Source organism: Seriola aureovittata, chromosome 13 (genome assembly GCF_021018895.1).
Source record: "Seriola aureovittata isolate HTS-2021-v1 ecotype China chromosome 13, ASM2101889v1, whole genome shotgun sequence".
Taxonomy (NCBI): Eukaryota; Metazoa; Chordata; class Actinopteri; order Carangiformes; family Carangidae; genus Seriola; species Seriola aureovittata.
The window spans coordinates 2,926,834-2,948,358 of NC_079376.1; the positions used below are offsets into that span (position 1 = coordinate 2,926,834).

Here is a 21,525-nt window from a genome sequence, read left to right on the forward strand (position 1 = left end):
TTCCTCTACGCCCATCCTGCACAGCTTTAATGAAAACCTGGCCTGTAAATGTGAAGGTGATAAAAACTGGAGCCGTCTTCCAGTGGAGCTAACTGGGTACTGATGTATGGATTTGTATCCGTTTTGTCAGTAGCGTTGATATCATAACTTGGATAAATGTATAACGGCATAATTACCTAAAGCCCAAAGCCCACATAAAACCGTACTGGGAAAACAAAAGCTGTCAATTGCTACAAAACACTATTTTATCTCCACCAGAAATCAGGTCAAACCTCTGGAGAAGCCGTCGAGCGGCAAGATCTGAACTTCTAAAAGCGCATGCATTGTTTTCGTACTTGTACATCATGAAGTGTTTACAATCGAGACGACGACACTACATTTTGTTGCCTTTGTACAGGTGAACTCGCGGGTTAATGCACTTGAATGAAAACCAGTGAAAAGTCTTCAGAGAGCAGAGCTGTTCCGCAGCAGCCCGTCTTGTTAAGGCCTCAGATCTTTCCTCTGATCCCCTCCCATTCTTTAGAAACTTGTACGGTGGACTGTGTACTTTCCCTTCTCAAGAGTCATCAAAGGCAGAAGTGAAAGGGTGGTTGTTCGTTCCTGGCAGAGGAATGTGTGTGTGTGTGTGTGTGTGTGTGTGTGTGTACGCCTGCACATCACTTCATTAACATCCCACAACCTGAGCTAGACAGCATTTGATAAGAGAAGGAAAAAAAAGAAAGAAAAAAGTTGAGTTTACACATCACAGGCCATTGCACAGCTTTCCACTCATTTTATGACATAATAGCAGGTATTTCTAACAGAGGCCTGAGCCTTCACACCTTGGTTGACATTCATATTTATAGCCGAGGGAAAGGTGGTGGTGGTGCTGGGTGTGGGAGGTGATGCTGGGAGGGTGGGCAGCTTAATGGGGTAATAAATATGTGAGGGTATCTGGAGACGTTTATGCTGCTTCCTCTCCATGCCTCCTCCCCGTGGCCTACCTCTGGTGTAGTGTAAAGAATCTACAACACAGTTAATCATGTGGGACGCGGCGGCGGCGGCAACGATCAGAGATATTATCGCATTCTGCATTTCTATCAATACCTCAGGGTGCAATACACGTCCAATATACGTCAAGTTATCTGTGATGTATATCTGTGTTGGGGGGGGGGGGTGGGGGGTGGCGGGTAAACGCCGTCATCATGAGGATGTTTTTGTCGGAGGCACATTAAAGGAGGAGGGACGGACCGAATGAAACACGAGAGAGGGAAAAAGAAAACGAACATCAAAGACTTTCTGTGTCGTCCAACACACTGTCAGTCAGCGGGGCAGTAAAAGACTTTTAACTGCCCCTTTATGAATCCATACATATGACTCAACTCTTACGTGGCCAGGTGCTGAGATTTCCACTCCGGCCTGAAATCTACAACCGAGAGAAACGAGACATTCTGTCCTGAGGCGAAGTAAGTGAATGTTAAAGTAGTGCCATTATTTCAGTATTTTGCATCATGATTTTATTGCCCCCTTCTCTAGATGCTTCTGCTGGATCTCTGCCCTAATTAGCTAGCTTGCTCATCTATATTAAAAAAGAAAAGAAAAAGAAAAAGTGCTTTTATCATTTGTGTCTGTTGCAGGCCTCCGTAAGCTGTGCCTGAAACCCGTCGCTGTTGCTGTAGTTGTTGACTGCTGATAAGAGAAAGCTTTACTCCTCCTCTTCTGACCCGCGCTCTCTTTACAGATTAACTACATGAAGGTAAATATAGCAGTTATGTGAGATGTAGTCTAAGGCTCCCGCAGGAGTCATCACCCAGCATCAGCAGCGGGCCGCTCAAGTCGCACCGGGGCTCATTCCGACTAAAAGGCCGGTGGCTTCCACGGCACAAAATGGCTGCGGCGGTTTGGGCCCCCGGTCTATTGCCATCTGGCAGCTCCAGCTCCTTCAAAGGAACTGTCAGGTCTCAAAAGGAAGCCTTTGATTAGGACTCAGACAGTACAGAAATACACACACACACATATACACACACATCCAAGCGCATCTACGCAAACAGATGCGCAGCAAACACACGTGAGGAAAAACATGCGCCTGAACACTTTCAAACACATGCAAACAAGCGCGCACGCACGCACCCCAACAGGTGGGCTCCGGCTCGTTCCAGCAATCCAGCCATCAGCCTCAGCAGGTGTTCGCCTCTGCTGCCACGCTGAGAAGAACCTCAAACACCGTCATAAACTTATTTTTTGCTCAGGGTTTGAAATTAGCTCCTTAAACCTGCCAAATGCAAATAAAGTGAATAGTGACGGATAGCATCAATCACATGCTGGCACTGGTTGTCTCATAACTTTTAACCCTTCCAAACCCCAGGCCTAAACTAAAGCAGATGGACCCAGTTTTATTATTAGACCCTTCTGGTGAAGTTGGTCATAAAGTTTTTTTTTAGGATTTATTACACCGTGGAAACGCTGCGCTGCTTTAAAGGTGAGAAAACACCAGCTTTTCATAGCCTGTGCATAATGTAAACAGCTCATCAAACGAAGAGGAGGAGAGTGCAGGACCAGCCTTCCTCAGGTATATAATATATTCATGTCTGCAGCACAAGGAAATAATTTAAGTCAAAACGGCTTTAGAATTTGTCGCACGTTGCCTTTTTGTATCATGTACATACATTAAACTTATTGATAGTAAATTTGGAGGAGTAAATGCAATGACTCCATGAGCCGTTTTACTTCTACTAAAGTGTTTTGGCTCGATGATGAAACTCAGAGTGATTGGTAACTTCTAAAAAAAGGGTTTTACTGTATTTCTTAAAGAGGAGCTCACAATGACATTTATATCACAGGGTTAAAGCTAACACTGTTATCCAGAGAGGCTTACAGTGACTGCAACAGCACAATAAGCTTAAACTCCTTAAAGTCAGATGACAAGCAGGCAGCGGTAAGGAGAACAAGGCTCGGGGGCCAAAGTCTTAAATCCCCTGTGACCCTGCGATGACCACATAAAATGCAATGGCCACCATTTCCCCACTGTGCCGCGGCCTAAGTGAGGTGAGCGCCGGCATAATTAGATGCAAATGTGTGTCACTGTACGGCTGATGCAAGCGCAGGGTAACTCGGAGGAATCGGGGGGTGAATGTGGGAGCGAAGCCCGGAGGGGACAGCGCTGAGAGAGGGACGCAGGCGGCTGTAACGAGAGAGTTGACCTCGTGGAAAAACATGATCAGCTTTCTGTTTGTCGGGAATTATGTGTCATGTTGCGTTTACACAATAAATGTGTAGGTACAGAGGCAGGTCCGCTGTGCAGCTGTGTTCATTTCTGCACGAGCAGGATGAGGTAATTACAGTTAAAACTGAAACTACACTAAACTACAGTTTATTGACAAAGCCATTTCTTTATTTGTAATACTGTCTGGCTGCTGTTGTGTTTCCTCCACTTCCTCTACTAATACTAATACTACTACTACTACTACTACTACTACTACTACTACTACTACTACTACTACTTCTCCAAATCGATTCGCTCTCAGTTGTAACCGCCGTGTGTGAGATGATGAGCGTGTGAAACACAGAAAAGGTGTATTTATATGTACTTTGGTGCAGTAAAACAATACTTTTCTTGCAGTGGTGAATCGGCTCTGAAAGATTTAACGTCCAAACATAATTCTTTATGCATACAGAAAACTGACTGTGCAGTGGAGGAGAGGCGGACGTGGGATGCAAACACTACTGCTGAGTATCTCTAAAGGAGTCAAAGCCCTAATTCAACTCGACAGCTACGATAGGAAGTGCTCACTATATAAACTAATATAGTATCTGCATTCCCTCAACTCTGGATTCAATTCATGTCTTTGTGGGTGTTTAAATATAGACACACATCAGTAATATTCTCTTAATATATTGGTCCTGATTTGCCCCCCCCCCCCAGTCACGGCTCTCTGCTGGAGCGACATCCTGCCTCAGGATTTCAGTGCAACCACCTCTGAGAAAGAAAACAGCAATCCTTCCAGAGAGGGCGCGTCATTAGCGCTGCCCTCTGCTGTTTGCACCGGCCATCATGACTGGATGGCAATTTTTTCACTTTGACTAAAATGAGGCCGCCACTACGACTCTCCCGCTTCTCAGTGTGAGAATGATTCCTGCCTCGGCCTTTCAGATGATCCAACGGCAGTGAAATGCAACACCGCAGGATTCAACAGGATTTTTCAAAAGCGGATACGCCGCTGCCGCCGCGTGCCGAACCGGTGATGTCATTACTGTTACTGTTCATCATTCTGATTGGCAGAAATAACTATATGTAGTTATATACATATAGTTGGCTCGGCTTACAGCATTTTATTACAGATTATCACAGGTGTGATGCAACAGCAGCTCCGCGCAGTCTCCAGGCTGCAAACCTCTGACTGCTGGTTTAGCTTTGGGAAACAATTACCTCACATTCACTCCATTTAAGAAATGACCTGTATTATTTTCTTTTGAGTGGCCGCCACTCCACGATGGTGATTGACACCAGCCATGAACTAGCGATTGGTGTAATTTACTAATAATGAACAGGTAATTGGTAAATTACACCAATCATATGGCGCCTGGTGCTTATATACACAGTGTAAACACCAGCTCGCCATCGCCACATCAGGCAAACAATCATGCGTTTGCTCACAGTAGATTCTTTGCATTTCAAATGGTTGACTGCAGCACAACTCCTGCTAACGAGCTTGGGACCATAAATTATTGGGAGACACTGATGTCATAACTAAAGAAGTGCATCATGGGATATTAACAACATTACTGTGTGTCAGAAAATGCTATAAATGTTAGTGAAGTGTGATGCCCAAGATGGCGATTTTAAAAGTAAAATAGTGAATGTATAAATCTCATTTTCCATATGTCTTTACTTGGAAATTGCTTTAATAATAATAATAATAATAATAATAATACTAAAAATATATATAATTTCCTCAAAAGTGAGTCTTTCATTTCTTTAATGCTTTCATCGGGTGAAGTGAAGTTGTTAATCAGTTTAGAAGAGACCAAACTGATTCCATGAAAGGCATTTTAGAAAACCCCGCCGTCCTCCAACAGCTTTTCCAGGTGTTGGGGAGCTTAATATTGGCCTCACAGTTTCCTGTAGCCCCCAATCCTCTTAACAAAGGTCCTGTGCTAATTTTGTTTAAAGGTTAGCCTGTAGAGAGCCCAGCTGGACAGCAGTGGCTGTGAGATGAGAGAGGGCAGAGTGGGAGCAGGTGAAAGGGAGGATGTTAAGAGGCATCCAGAGGTGAGGGTGATGACAGCACTCCTGGGCGAGGTTACAGCCGAAAGGCACTTCAGCCGCCACGGCGAGTGTGAAAAGCACAAACCAAAAAGTTCATATTAGCTTGTATGCCCCTCAGACACCGCCACACACACACACACACACGCACACGCACACACACACACACACTGACATACTCCCACACGCACGCAAACCTTTCAGCCACTTGTTCAAAAGGTGATCCAAACCCTTCTGGAAACACAGAAGAAAATGCATTTTGTCATTTTTTATTTTTTCCAGGGGAGTAACTATTCAATATGCAAAACTTTTCATAGTTTCCACATCACTTTAGCTAGCTAGCCAAGCTGCAACAAGCGTGGACTCCGTCTGACCGCCAGTTAATCATCCATTCAGCCTCAGACACTCAAACGCTGGAGGTTGACCGAGAGAGCTCGTTTATTTCTCGGGCAAAAAGATAAAACGCCGTCACAGTTACTCGGACAATGACTTTAAGAAATAAAGGCATAAACCGAGCAAATCTATTGTGGCTGTTGTCGTCTTAGGAGCCATAAACCAATCACTCAGGAGCTTTGTCAGGCCTGCTTTCTATCTGTCAGCACTGTGAGTGAGCGTGTGTGTGTGTGTGTGTGTGTGTGTGTGTTGAAAAAGTGGGTTAAGCTTAAGATCTGCAGCGCATAATAATAACAACCATCTTTTACAACCTTGTTTTCTGAATGACACGTATGACACAGACACATTGATGTTTAAGACTTTTCCTCCTATGAAACAGTTCATGAATTAAAATTAATGTTGTTTTTTTTTTTTTTATGTCATTAAATGTCGTCAGTTTTCCTGCAGCGGGTGCAATTCTAATGTCCTCCGAAAACATTTGAATTATTCAGACTTTTGGTTTTGCAGAATTGTTAAAAGACCTGAAAAATTGTCATTTTCAATCTTTTGTGGCGCCTGCGGAGCCTCCCACAGTTTGGCAGATTGCTTTGGCGTCCTCTGTGCGGCGCTTTCAAAGAATTAGTGACTTCTGAGTTTGGTTTTTTTTTTCTCCAGGAGACTCTGTGTGTTGCGGAAGACACCATGCGCTATAATATAGGAACAATTCATAGCAGTCAATTCACTTCACTAATGTACTTTCAGTGGCTGACAGCTTAAAATTAAATTAAATTAATTTTTGTATTAAGCTGAGTGTGTTAGAAGCCCTTTGGTTTCCACAGATGCTCATGAACTCATGAGTATCTACACATCCACTATGGACAGATTTCAACATTACTCTCCAGCTTGACTCAACTGTCACACCTGTAAACACCTTTTCATTTATAAGGAACATCTTCTAAAAGCAGCTATTCTAATCAATGACTTTTACAAAACTATGTAACAGATCAAATCTATTCAAAAGGGCAGGCAATAAATGGAGATAATGTGATCACTGCCTCTGTCCCTGTTTGTTGAATGATATGAAGTTTGTGTCGTTCAAGTTTTTTCTTTGGGTAATTTAGGAAAACACATCACAACTCTCAAGCCTCAATGGATCGAGGCCCCGGTGTCTCGCCCCCAGGACTGTGAGCTAATGAGTCTCGGCTGCAGTAATTAAAACAAAATCTGCCTCTTTTTTCTTTTTTGGTCAGTTGTGGGGAATCGTGTGCCGTCCATAAACTGATAAAATCACTGTACTGAACTAATTATCAATAGTATATATCTATATATATATGAATGAATGTTATGTAAAGAATGGTCACAGAGAGACAACAAGAGATTTCCTCAAACTGTTTAAAGCTGGACCAAAGCGACATGCAGATCAGTGTTTAGAATAAAAACACGCTGCGATCGTATCAAGAGGATTTAACGCTACAAGCACTCGGGCAAAGTCACGACCTAAAAGTCGTAATGTGGGCTGTCCGCTCTTTATAGGTCTAACGAACGAAGGGTTTCAAAGTCCGTTCATGTAAACCGACCCGTGTGAGTTTTAGTAGCCAGACAGAAGGTTTTCTACAGTAATGTTTCACTAATAAGTGATAAAAAGATTAAACTTTTAATTGGTTGTGTAGCCTGAACGCCTTTATCACCGATGCTCTCCGCCGACTTTACAGCTGGAGTTTTTCCAGAGGTCTAGGACAGAAATTATACCGGCACAATGTCATTATTCAAAGGCGCAGATATTCACATTAAGAAATAACACAATAATTGCTGACTGTTGACTTACAATCGCATGTTTCTTTGTGTTTATTTGAACAAAGCTAATTCCATTTATTTAATTCAGCTATTAGATAACTGAACATCAACAATATAAAAAGAAAACTGACTGCGACAAGGTCAAATGAGTAATTGGAAAGCTCACAATGCATTTGTTCTTTCCTGAGCAATTCTGCTTCCACGAGAGAAAAGCAGAAGGAAGAACGGGGAAACAATAAAACACGGGGCGTTGTGAAGATTGAAATGAGACGGGCGTTTTCTGTTCAACGAGGACAGGAACCGAGGAACCAAAATCAATATTTGTTGTAAAGCTTGTGTCTCGGACTTACCTCTCGTCGCCTTGACGCCCAGCAGCTCTGTTTGATCTTCCAAACCACGGCGGCCACCAGGAGCAGGGACAGGAAGCAGCTGTGTGGACGACGGGAGAGAGGAGGTTCAGTTTTAACGTCCATGAGTGTCACATATTCTGGCAGACATCAATTCATTAATGAACACTGAATTTCTTCTTCTAAACTCTGCATATTCATGTGTGTTTGGGGCTGATAGCGTTTTACAGAAGGGCTGATTACAGCTCATATCAATCTGTGTTATTATTTAATGAGCTACAGGTCTGAAGCCCCCCCCCCCCCCCCCCCCCCCTTTAAGCTGCTGCTGCTCCGCCACAGTAAGTACATCATTTAAAGTCGTTTTGACACATCACTGCGGTTCGTCCCGTCTATACTGTACATCTAACAGCATGTTATGGCGACAAAATCACTGGCAACTGCTAAAGAAGATGAAAAGTTATTCATATTTTCATCTTCATGAAATACAGTCCACACAGATTCCAGAAACCAAAGCCTGTTTTAGGAAGAAAAAAGAGAAAAAGAGATCAGATATGAAATCAAAGTTAAATTTGTCTTCATAGTTGAAGTACATAAAATAACCGAGAATGACGTCACGAGTTCACAAGATGTAAAGTGCGAGAGGGAGAAGCAGCTGTGGAGAGAAGCTGCTGTCATGATTCTCACATTATGTTCACGTTCCACCAGTTCTGCCTTTTCTTTGACACGAACTCGTATTTCAGACGCAGCCACGCCCCCCTCTGCCCAGCTCCCGCCCCCGCCAACACCTGTTCCCATGTACCTAATAACCCCCCTCTGTATGTGTGTGTATATATATATATATATATATATATATATATATACCTCCTTGTTTCCACTCACAGGTGTCACATTGTCTTCGAGCTCATCGCCGAGCTCTCCAGACTTTGTGCTCGTTTGGTTTGTTTGTCTTTGCTTTAACATCCCAGTGAAAGACTGACTTACTCCTGACTGTCTCCTGTGTCAACAACCTTTACATGCACACACTTCCATTCACTAACATTTACTTATTAACCACAAGGTATATTTAATGAGCCAACTTATTTCTGGATGACGTTAAGTAGCATCTTTGTCGTCTTGATTTACTTCCTCCACGCTCTCTCTTCCAGTGGCTGCATGAGGTTTATGCAGCACTGTGGGATTTTTCTTTTTTTTTTTTGTGGGAGCACTTAATGTTTTGTTTTTTTCCTCCTGCTCCATTTTCAGCGTTTTCCACATTTGTGCAAATAAAATATACAAGGAATCAAACTCTTGAGTGTTCTATACACTCTACACAAAATCACCTTGAGGTGATGAAGGTAAGGGTGACATGTCTTGCAGAGGTTGTTTGTTAGTGTCACTGTGTGTGTGTGTGTGTGTGTGTGTGTGTGTGTGTGTGTGTGTGTGTGTGTGTGTGTGTTCCCTAGCTCACTCTACTTCCTCTGGCTCCTTTTACACTTGCACTTAGGAAGCTGTGGAGAAGACAGGGAAAGAAAACCACAAAAACATAGACAAAGACAGAGTGCGTGTGTGTGTGTGTGTGTGTGTGTGTGTGTGTGTGTGTGTGTGTGTGTGTGTGCGTGTGTGTGTGTGTGTGTGTGTGTGTGTGTATGCACAAATACATCAGAGACAACATCTCCTGCCATCTGAACTTCATTCCCTGACTGTCAGGCCTTCCGCTGATTTCCTGTCACTGTTCCCTCGGCTGTCTGGCCCAGACTTCCTGTATTTCAGCTCTTGTCATGTGTTGCCAAGTGGCTGCTGAAGACCGAAGTGTCGGCGGCGTGATGGTGAAATGCCCCTCGGCACCAATGATCCGACCGTCAACTCAGAGTTTCCTCCAGGAAAATCACCAACAATAAAAATAGAAAATTTGCACATCAAGCTTTATGTCATCTAGGATGGCTTGATTTGAATGTGTGAACACAAACACACGGTCGCTTCCAAAAACCAGCAACTGATGTTCTAACGTCACAATAACACGTAATAAAAGACTATATTTTACTTTAATGAAAACAAACTCAGGCAGAAACTCAGTCTGACACAAGTCCACATGCGGCTGTTAACTTCCTCTCAGCAGCAGCAGCACTTATAATATTTACAAGCTACTTTCCCGTTCATGTAATTAACGTCTCATCTTTAGGACACCCCCCCCCCCCCCCCCCCCCCCACCCCCCCGTGCAGGCAAACACTGAACGTTACAGAAGAAAACGGTTCACAAGCTCAACGTTAATTGGTTTTCTATTTGAAGTCTGAATGTGACAGTAAACAGCAACATGTATATTAAGACTCAACACATGGCTGTTTACATGCTCTTAAGGGAACATGCACTGTGTAGCCCGTTACTGTGTAAATAGATGACACATCAGTTACTTATTCTACCTGTAGCTGCTACTATAAACCACTTCCTGGTTTCTTTTTGTCCGTCATTGGACAGATTGTGTAACTTGATTCAAGTTTTTCCTCAAATCGGATTTTTACAAAAAGGTCGTGACGAAACCAGTTTGATGCGACTACATGACCAAGACATCCGGTTTCTCTAATTCCAACTTCAAGGTCACATGACGTTTAAGAAATCAGGTCACGGCGGACACACAGACTGTATCCGACCTGGTTCCTACAGACACAGAATTACAATCTGAATCTTTTGGTCTTTTCTTTGACTTGGAGGGAAATTCTTACATTTCAAATTTGGACTATACAATTTAAAATACTGTTTGTAAATATATTTTCATATACACACGTTATGGTTTCGAGCTTGATTGGATGATGGGGGGGGGGGGGGTTTCTGAGTCCAACCACACTGAGGCTGAAAACTGTTGAACTTAAATTTTCCTAAAATCAGTTTTGCTTTATTGTTTCAGCTGATTTTCTTTTTCTATTCAGGATCACAGGCGCAGAGGTTAGAAGTGGATTTAATTAGAAACTCCAAGTTGAAGCACAATTCCAGCGAGACCCCTCGCAGATTTTTCTATAAAGTTTTACCACCTTTTCAATCTAAATGTCTTTGCCCATTTTAATACTGGCTGTGATGCATTCAGATCTTTATTCATCGCCCCCTCCCCCCTCCCTGCCCACCCTGTGTGACTTTTTAAAGCACCATCCATTCAGAAATATTCCCTTATCTCTGCAGGCTGAAGAGGACTCTTAAGAGATCCATCCGTTCAGCCATCTTATTGATCTGGCTTCCTGCTCGCTGCTTAAAGAGCGACACGGTGCTGATGAATGACCCACGTGAATAGATATCAGCCTCGCATCAAAGGCCTCCCTGCCCAGCAGGGAGGGGGAGGGAGGGGGAGGGAGAGAGAGAGAGAGAGAGAGAGAGAGAGTGACAAAGGATGGGAGAAGAAGGAGAAGGAAAGACAAAGAGACAGGAGGAAATGGACAGTAATGGTGAAAGACACGGAGATAAAGACGGATGAGAGGTTAGAGAGCGCAGGTGAAAGTCAGAGGGATGGACAAAGTGAAGAGACAGAGACACGGAGACTTGAAGACAAAGAAAGAGGAACACATAGAAAAGTAAGAGCAGTGAGACGGACACAAACACAAAGTGAAGACGACAGATAGAAACAGACAGAGCGGCGCGCTTCATTTGATCTCAACCTACACAAGGGAAACTGGCCAAGTTAGTCAGGCCTCAGCGCCCCCCCCCCCCCCCCCCCCCCCCCCCCCCCCCCCCACACACACACCCCCCCCACCACCACACCTCGAGCTCCCAGCCTCACAGGGAATAGAAATGAGCATCCACCAGGCAGAAGCTGCTTCACCGCAACCACCTGCAACGACTCAGTCACCAAACTGGCGCCCGGCGTCACTGTAACTATGGAGCTATTTACTGTAGTTTTCCAGGTGTAGGAAAGACGCTGCAGCTGAGCAGCGTCAACATACTTCCTCAGAAGCTGCTGCATGTATCTATGGTTACGCAAATCTCTTGGGGGAAAAAAAAAAACACTTTTATTTGTGTTTTGCTGCACATGTGAACCGTTATTATTCACAATTAAGTCAAGAGAATAATATCTTTCAGTGGGGACCTTATGATTCATGTAGCCTCATGCAGCCTGGGGGGCTACAACACCCGGCCCTCACTGAGAACAGATCCATCGCCATCAAAGTCCGACTTGTAACCGAGCAACATCCTGGTATTCCCTGCTCTTTAACCGGGACTGAGCTAAAAACAAGTACAGCGCCTCGGCGGCATGTTCAAGTCTGGTTGAATTTAAAAATGCCTCAGGCAAGAAATAAAAATGTCAAAATCAACTTTTTAAAAAGAAAAAAAAAGGAAAAAAAAAGGTACTTACAAGTGTAATATCGGCTCTGTTTCCCCCTCATCCCAGATACAGTCCATTCAGAAAGTGTTCAGAGTGCAGCCTCATGCTGAAATCAATTCAATTCATTTCTTTTCTCTCCTCAATCTACACTCAATATCCCGTCATGACAAAGTGAAAATTATGCAAATGTATTAAAAATGAAAAACTGAAAAGGAAAAAGCCTTTTGTATGACACTTGAAATTTAGCTCAGAGACCAAAGAGACTAATATTTACTGCACTTCTTCTGCCGATCAGCGATGAGTGAAACGGGGGCGATGCTTAAGTGCAGCGACATCCTCGCTTTATTTTGATCCTCAGACCGTCAGTTTAAATTCTGTTTTATTCAACTAAATCTTCGCATTTTACTCAATAAAGATCTGACGCCTGACATGTGAGTTAAATCATTCTGTAAGTCTTTCCTCATGTGCAAAAACTTTTAGCGACAGGGAAAACTGCAGCAATGAAATTCTGCTCTTTCACCGATTCCATTTGACGGCAAAGTAACAACCTATGCAACGGACAGCTGCGACTTAAAGCTGGTGTGATGGTGTTTTTCAGTAACAGCAGGGACAAATGAAGCGGTTTGTTTATGATGCGGCAGATTTAAGCTTTGGCCCTGATTAGAGTTACTACATGTTCTCTGCTGTGCAAAGACGCAGCACAGCGCCGAGGGTTGGAGGAAAATGTGTGCGACTGAAAAACAACCCGATCCGATACAACAGTCATAAATAGGATGGGAAATAAAAACTCCAGTATCTAAGTGGCAGCGGCTGAAAGGTGACACATAACTCCTCGTTTAATGGAAACTGTTCTCCTCACAACCTGAGAGAGAAACCGCCTCGTCCTACCTGCTCCATAAGGAAGTCATCCCTTTTATATTCATGGTTCCCTGTGGAGTTCTCACTGTAAACAACCACAGCTTTGTCTTTATTCAGTGTTTCTCACCAGATCACATTATGTGTATCCTCAAGGCCAAGCAAGCAAACACACAAGCAAACACACAAACAAACACACAAACAAACCGAGTGAATTCCTGCCCTCACAAAACTCTTGCAAAGACTTTTACTGAGTGTTTTCAAACCTGCAAAGCTGACGGTCGGCTGCCTCTCCGTTTATTGCCACGCTGCTGCCACCACCTGCTCCTCCCTCTGCATCCACCCACACACACACACACACACACACACACACACACACACACACACACACACGCCACAACATGCAACACGAGCAGCGTGTGGATCTGTGAGTCAAAACTTTGCTTTGATTTACAGAGACCCCTGGTGGTTAAAGACTCAACTCAGGCGCCTTTAAAATCAGTGGGTTTGAAAGATGTCACATTCTCCTCACAGTATTTATTATTTTATTTCTTTCAATTAAGCCGACTGTGAAGTCTTGAAAACACGCGTTTCTTTTACCTGCTACTTTGGTGCCACTTAATTTTCCCTCCAAAAAAGATGAGTAACAAACAAAATATGTGCTTTTTCTAAGTTGTTTTTTTCTTCTTCTATTATCATTGAACTTTACAGACAATATGTATTTCACTAGACATGATGTGCAGTATGTACAACACGCTGTAACTGCAGGTTGTTGCTTTAGCCTGCTGTCATCCAGGCTTAGCAGCTTTTCAGCAAAGCATTCGACACTTCTGCCGTCATCACAGAAACACTGGGAAACAAATGTCGACAAAAATGTCACTGGAGTCATAAATGCCAAGACAAAGGAAAGAGAGAAGGTAAAGAAAGAGAGGGAGGAGGAATAAGCTGTACCTGATGCTTCACCGACTAACACTAAAAAAATCACTTCTAAGTTTCATTTTGTTTCGTGAAACTTTATTTTTTTAATGCCAAACTCTTCAGTGACTCAGTAATGATCAACTGTGGATGATTTTCTTGCAGTATACAGTATCTCACACCACCATCGCCATCCGTTCATATGGTGATTTAACCTGCGATTCTAAGCTCCAGCTCGAAACGCACCTCTGTGGTCGAGCTGCTCAAAACCAACAGGTGGAAAAAATAGCGTGCGGACTCCAGGTCTGAGGTACGACGATGTACCTGAAGACGGGGGAGGGAGGATTTGAATCCATTTTGATTAAAATGGGTTTAGCGGATGATAGGAGCCGTTTCGGCGGCAGGCTGAAGTGTGGACAGAGAGCAGCGGAGAGTGTATTACAGCCACGAGCTGCGGAGGCCAGAGAGGTGAGCGCTGACGTGTCATTGGCTAACCTGACAGCAAAACAACAGCCACAGGGCAAACACCAACAGACCGGCTCTGTTGTCTACAGCCAGCTGAATACTAATCCAGCGGACGGCCTGCCGCTGGCTTTTACTCTGGGGAGGGAAATTAAACCTGCTCACCAGACAAACGCCATTTCATTTTCACTTCGGCTGATAAAGTTCGTCCACCGAACCGCACGCTAACCAGCAGTCCGCCCAGAGGTCCGGCTCTGCCCCTTGCTCTTGTCGTCAGTAAACCCCGCGGCACCGCGGGCGGTGGGACACCTCCGAGAAGCACTAACCCACCTGAAAACAGAGGCGGGGGCCGAACACGTCGCAGAATACAAATGTCTGTATAATCTCTGCAGCTCCGTGTTTGTCGACTCGTTCCTCTCGCGCTGGGAGTTGGGAAAACTGACTCGATTCTCTCCAGTATGTTCGGGGAGGGGGACAAACAGTAAAATCAAATTTGGCATGTTGTTAGCAGCAGAGTGTGCACATCCTGCTCAGCTGAACTTGGTAATTTCCTTTTTTTCTTTTTCTTTTTTTCATACACAGCCTTGTTCTCTACCCCCCAATGCCAATTCATAGATCTTAATTAGTTACAGATAATTAAATTTGCCACAGACAGTTATCGTTTCACCTCTTCGAACTTGTGAAGATGACAGGCAACTAATTAAAACTGCAGCTCTTTTGGGGTTTTTTTTGCACTTTTTCAGAATTGGAAGTTCAACAAAATAACACACATCCTCTTTCTCTCTCTCTCTCTCTGTCTGTCTCTCTCTCTCTCTCTATATATATATATATATATATATATACACACATATATATATATATATATACAGTATATACTGTACATGTGGCCACTGCAGCTGCAACGAGTGTACTGAAGTTTACCTGCAGGAGGACTGAGAACTGTCTGTCTGTGATGTAATCTAGGGAAAGAAGCAGCAGTGGTTGCTCTATGATGAAAAACAAAAGCAGCAGTGGAAACAAAAAATAAAAGGGACAAAAACAGCTGAGGGAATGTGAGGATTTAGAAATCGTTTGGTGAATAAAGGAGCAGATTCTCTCTAACAACCTCAGAGAAGCCGAGGCTTCGCACCTTCATTCTGCGCAGGTGAAGCGCTGACCGAAAAACAGCGAACTGAAGAAATAAGGGATTTACCACGAGTCATATTATATTTCAGAAAATCCTGCAGCAGGGCCAGGAGCACGAGAAGTCCAATTCCGTGGCGAGCATTTTGCTTTTGCTCGTTCAAACCTGTCGAAAGTTATTTCAACAGAAAGAGCAGCGAGGGCCTGAGAGCGCACGCAGCGAGCGAGGGGAGGGAGTGGACACGAGGCCGATCGGATGGGGAAGAAAAGACTTCGCCTCCCTCTTGGGACTCCCCAGGAGTGCGGTATGGCCCAGTTCACGTTCCCTGTGTTTCTCCTCCCGGCTCATTACAGGTGAGGAAGAGGAGGAGGAGCAGAAAGTGTACGCTCTGAGTCAAACCGACTGATCTGACTCATTCATTATTAATTGGACGCAGAGTGGCTTTCAGCTCCTTGCGGCCCTATCAGGAGGAAGTTTAGCCGCGAGGCACTTCTTGCACTTTCACTATCCGCTCCATCTCCCTCTCCTCACCGATGACCCGACAATGAGGTCAGATACAAAGAGAGAGAGCGTTAAAGAATGCAAGGGCGGGGAGAGGAGGAGAAGAAAGGAGATGGAACAAGAGGTCGGGGAGAAGGGGTGAAGAGAAAAGAAAAAAAAGGGGCAGTGGGAAAGGAGGCAGGCAGGGGAGGAAGACAAAGCGAAGGTTGGGGATATGGAAGAAAGACACAAGGTGGGAAGATAAAAAAAGAGAAAGAGGAGGAAGAAGAAGGGAAAAAAAGAAGAGAGAAAGCAGGGAGGTAAGAGGACAGGCAGTGATGCAGCAGCAAAGGTTGAGATAAAGACAGAGAGAGTGAGGAGGCAGAGATTCACACAGAGAAAGAGACAGTGAACTAGAAAGCTTCGAGAGGAGGAGATTCTGGCACAGCGCTGGCGGCAGCCCCTGCTGAGTGCCCAGGGAGGCCCCTTAGGACAGGCAGGCAGGGCTCGAGTGTGCGCCGAGTATCTCTCTGCCTCTCTCTCTCTCTCCCCCTTTCTCAGGTGCCTCAGGGGGGTTAGAGAGAGAGAGAAAGGGGGAGATATCAAGAGAGAGCCTGCTGTCAGTCAACACCGCAGGGAACAAGCTGAGGGCAAACACCACGCTGAGTGTGTGCAAGTGTGAGTGTGTGTGTGTGTGTGTGTGTGTGTGTGTGTGTGTGTGTGTGTGTGTGTTTGAAAGAAATCATGGCTGAATTGTGTATGAACACAAAGGGTAAGTAAAGGAAGGAAAAGAAAAGAGCTGCAACTTATGATCCTTTAAAATAAAAGAAAACGCCTGTTTGTGGCGCCTTGTTTGTCTTTGAGGCGCAAACAACAACAACAACAACAACAACAACAACAACAAAGACTGATTCTCTTTAAAAAAGTTCCCTCAAAGTAACAGAGTGAAACTAAAGATGTGGGAGGAATGAAACACGTCTTACTGAACAGAGAGACCCGCTGGCCTCCACCCACACCTCCGTCACCCGCAGCGTTTCATCAGCAGTGAACTTTCACACTCGCGTCTTTACTGGATGGTTTCATTTGAAAAGAAAATTTTAAAAAAAAAAAAGGGGGAAATTTCACACGAAAAAAAAAAAAAAGCAGATCAAGCGAAATCACATTACATGTTCAAATCCCACAGATTTTCTTTTTCAAAAGAATTTACAGTGAAGAAAAAAAAAAAGTGAGAAAAGTCTGACATCAGAAGCTGCGATTTCTGTTTGATAAGTGACACGAACACTTAAAAGCCACTATGGTTTAGACTTATGTTATTATATAATTATAACACCTTTCAAGTCCTTTGGTTGACATGAGCTTTAGCTTGAAGAAAAGTCAGAAAAAACATGATCAGTCTGGTGTTTTAATAGCATACATTTTGATATTAACCGATTCACTTACTGTCAATCAAAATCCTCGTGAGCGTCAGCTGCAGAGAATATAACCTCGCGTTTGGCTGCAGAGGATGAATAACGACTCAACAATTCACATTACATCATATAAGAGAAGTTTGTTGATGCAACCTTTAAAAGTTTGAGCACTGACAGCTGGGTGAAGTCGCAGCTATAGATTATGTTCTGTCCCGCAGAGTCCTCTACACTCCGTCCTGCTGTCAATCACCCGTCCCCGTCACCGCCGCCGGTGACGCTCATGCGGCCCGACGTTTGTGTGCAAACAAACTTGTGTTAGACGGAACAGGGAGGCTGTGCGCTCTACGTCCCAAATCACAGTTGGGGTCACTGTCAGTTTCTGTTTAACCGACCGCAGTGATGCATTTCTCTCCCAATTTAAACACAGAAAAAGCTCAGCGCTCGATAATGAATCCACTGACACCAAATACCACGGGGGAAATAATTGAGAATGATCTGTCGTCAGTAAACGGGTTGCAATTTAAATTGACATTTGGAATTGATTGTATTGAGCTGACCCCCCACAACTCCTGCACTCATGCAGGCAGAAAAACACGCCACGTGTGTTTGTGTGTGTGTGTGTGTGTGTGTGTGTGTGAAGGACAATCACACAGCCCAGAGGGCACACAGCACCACTGAGTGGCCAGCTGCCTCCTGTGTTTGAACAAAGAGTGTTTCTGAGTGTGTGTGTGTGTGTGTGTGTGTGTGTGTGTGTGTGTGTGTGTGTGTGTGTGTCTAAATCTGCAGATGTGTTTAAGAGGCTGAGTAGTGAGCTGATGATCACAACAACAGAATTATTTATGTTCTGTTGCAGGCCACTTCCAGCTGCCAAAATATGCATGAGTCGCCACTTGGCTGTCCTAAGAGCCCCGGGGGGGGGGGGGGCCCCCAAAACAAATGGTGCACGGCTGGATAGGTGTGTGCACGTGTGGGCGGCTGTGCATCCATAAACGACAGGGATCATGTTTTTGGGTGTTTTATTTACTTTCGTCCACATGACGGTGGGGCACCACAAAATTAGTACGAAAGTGGCACCAGTTCTGAAACGATAAATCCAGGCACTTAGCTTCATTATGTGTAAATGGTCGATGCTGATTCCTCAAAAGCAAAAATCAAGAGAAGTACACCACTCCAATCAGCAGATGCAAAAGCTGCAGTTTGCACTTTAAAAGCGCGCATCTGCCTGAAACATCTAGCCAAGAATACATTTTCAGTTTTTCATCACTTGATTTTAGACCCCTTCTCTCAGTGCCTTCATATAGTGTCCATTTGAATTGTGGGTACGCCCCAAAAAACAAAGCAACTGGGGCATAAAAACGGCAGAAAAAGTTCCTATTGAAAAAGGTTTAAAGTGAGGTGCTTGGGTGCTGCTGTTGTGTTTTCTAAATACATTATTTGAATTGTGCACCACAGAGCAGAAGCAGGCAGCGGAAGTATCGCAGGTGGAAATCTTAAATCTTAGAGCAAATAAAACTGGGTCTGTGGATTGTTTGAGTGGTTGATGTTAAACTGTTTAGAACCTTTGTCATTTAATCCTCCGAGTTCATCCACTGATCAAGTGCTTCAAATGAAACGATGTTCCCCGTGTGACCTTTGCCCTTTATTTCCCCCCTAAAGTATTGTTTTACCCCCCCCGAGCGCTGAAGAGCTGCGGTGCGACTGCTGCATCTTAAGTACAGGAGGTCAAAGGCCTGGGCAGGGAGGGTGGGACGGGGGGAAGGGGGGGGTGGGGGGTTGAGAGTGGGAGGCGGAGAGAGGATAAGAGTGACATACATGGCTGGGATGCTGACTCTTGAGACCCGAGAGCGACGACACTAATCACCCCTCTGCTTTAACGAGGTAAACGGTTCAAGGCCAAGGTCGGCGAGGGGAATCGTCGCACTGCTCCTCGCCTTCCTGCTGCTGCTGCATGCTGATGGCGGCGAAGGTGGTGACGGTGGCGCTCAGCGATCAAGAACCACCGTCAGATAGATTGTGATGATAGTGCCGATATACTTCAAATCACAAGCGAACATAATCAGCACAACATCCAAAGAGAAACAGTCTCTGATGAACTTGTCTCAGAAGAGAGAATTGAAGTCTCCTCGATGGCGGCACTGTGCTCCACCCACTCGGACTCCACCCAGGGTGAGCACCCTGCTGGTGCCCCACCCTTTTAAATGTTTGCCCCAACCAAATCACATCGCCCCTCTGTTCAAACAGCCAGCGAGGCAATATAAATCGCAAATCAGTTTCAATACACAACCGTGCTAAGGGGCTGCAAAGGGAGGTGAATTATGATTTTTAAATGGGTTTCAGGTTTTAATAATTCATCTCGAGGAGGGTGACATTTTTTCGAGGCTGCCTGGTGCTGATTCACATGAGCTCTGTGCAGGTCTGTGGTCATTACTGGATGATTTGAAAAGACTGGGAGATTTTTTGCGGTGCCCTAGATAAGGCTGCAGTTGCTTTACAGTTTTCTTACTGTCAACAAATCCCATGAAAAGACCAAGAAAAACGAGGACTGTGTGAGTCCATCTCTCAATACTTACCTTACTTCCTAACCCGGTCTGTGGCACTCAGCCACAAGCCTATTAGTTCTACTGAAGACACAACGCTTTAAAAACCTGTCCTAAAGTAGGCCATTGTGGATTTTTTGCATACAGGACTAAATCCTGCATTTTTGTTTGGGACTATTTTTTTTTGCAATGGAGTAATACACATTTGGTCCTCAAGTGACTATTACAGCATCCAGCATCCAGTGCAACAGTGCGGCTCAATGAGGCGTTTTAATGGGTCTTAAACAACAATGTGGGTCCTGGTTTTGGTAGCATTAGCTTTTAACGCTAATATGGGCGTGGTCCAGGAAACCAGTCGCGGTTCTCCCACAAAACAGTCAGTTTGTTTCTCTGAGTCTGTAGAAGATGTGAAACCGTGAAAACCAACCAGGTTATACACTGGTATGTGAAGTACACGATCGACCTATTTAACACATTAACTGTCTGTTATCACGTGCAACACTTCAGATTTTACCGATGATTTGGGTCTGAAGAAGCTACTCTCTATGTGTGCATTGTATTGAATCAGACTAAATAAAACCAGCACCTCTTCTTTAAGAGTCTGAGGAAGCCGCCTCTTCTGTGACTGCTACCGACACTTCGGGGGGCTCCACACTGCCAGCATCAGGGGTTTACCACTCATCTATATACAGTAAGCACTCACGTTGGATGGAAGTGTCCACCAGAAAGCACAAGTTATTTTAACGTGAGCTGTCAAGCAGCGCGGACGCACTGCAGAGCTACATCTCTCACAGGAAGCAGAATTTTCTGGGACATCAGGTTCAGCGGCGCTCCGACTATTAGAGGGTTAAGTCAAGTGTTTTTAAGAAGGGGCCGACATGCGGCCAGTGATCTAGAACAGTGGTTCACAAACTGTTTTTTCCTTCCGTTACTTTGATGCATCCATCAAAAATAACAATAAAAAAATAAACACAGGTCCCAGAACAAAGAAGCGGGAGCCAGCGCAGGTTAGGGAAGCAGGATGTTGCCTCAGAAACTGACAGTTTTATCATTGCTTCTTAACCTTGTTCTTCCTCTGGCTTTGCCCACACCGCTGCTGTCAACTCACCGCTGCACGGAAATATCTGCACTCGGCTGAATAGGACATTAAAGTGTTCTTATGTAATTTTGTTAATCATATATGCAAAAGTACCATTAATTCTCCAAGACATGCACAGATGTAACCTCCGTAGGTTAAGTCCCACTTTCAGACGCACCTATGCTGAACTCCTGCTGAACATTTGCTTCATAAACAAGATCAACTATTCTAGAAAACATAAACAAACAAACTTTCTTTTTCTCCCTTTGAAGAAGCTCGTAACCAGTTGGCTGGAAAGGAAAGTTCAGAATTCAAAAATAGCCATAACTGCAGGAATACTTCCATGACAAATACGTCCCAGCATGCATAGAAAAAATAAATAAAAGTTGCATTTTATGATGCACTTTTCTGGCTTCCTCCATCCAGCAGTTTGGACTTATGTAGCCAAGAAATTTGTCATTCAGGTCACTGTTACTTCAAAGGACGCAGGCTTCAGCAGCAGCCAAGTTTAAGATTAAAAACATGACAGCTTGAGGAAAAAAAAAAAAAAAAAAAGGGTCAAGAATACATTTTCAATGCATTTCCAAAAAAATAAAAATAAAAAGTTTTGGAAATTTCACATTCTCCA

At 44.3% G+C, this 21,525-nt stretch overlaps 1 protein-coding gene across 1 annotated transcript in view; it reads right to left on the minus strand.

Moving 5' to 3' along the window:
* Window positions 1-21,525, minus strand: part of atrn (attractin) — a 117,054-nt gene that overhangs the window by 30,636 nt on the left and 64,893 nt on the right. Inside the window, exon 26 of the mRNA XM_056392953.1 lies at window positions 7,759-7,837. Coding sequence (XP_056248928.1) covers window positions 7,759-7,837 — 79 coding nt within the window. The remainder of the gene's footprint in view (window positions 1-7,758; window positions 7,838-21,525) is intronic.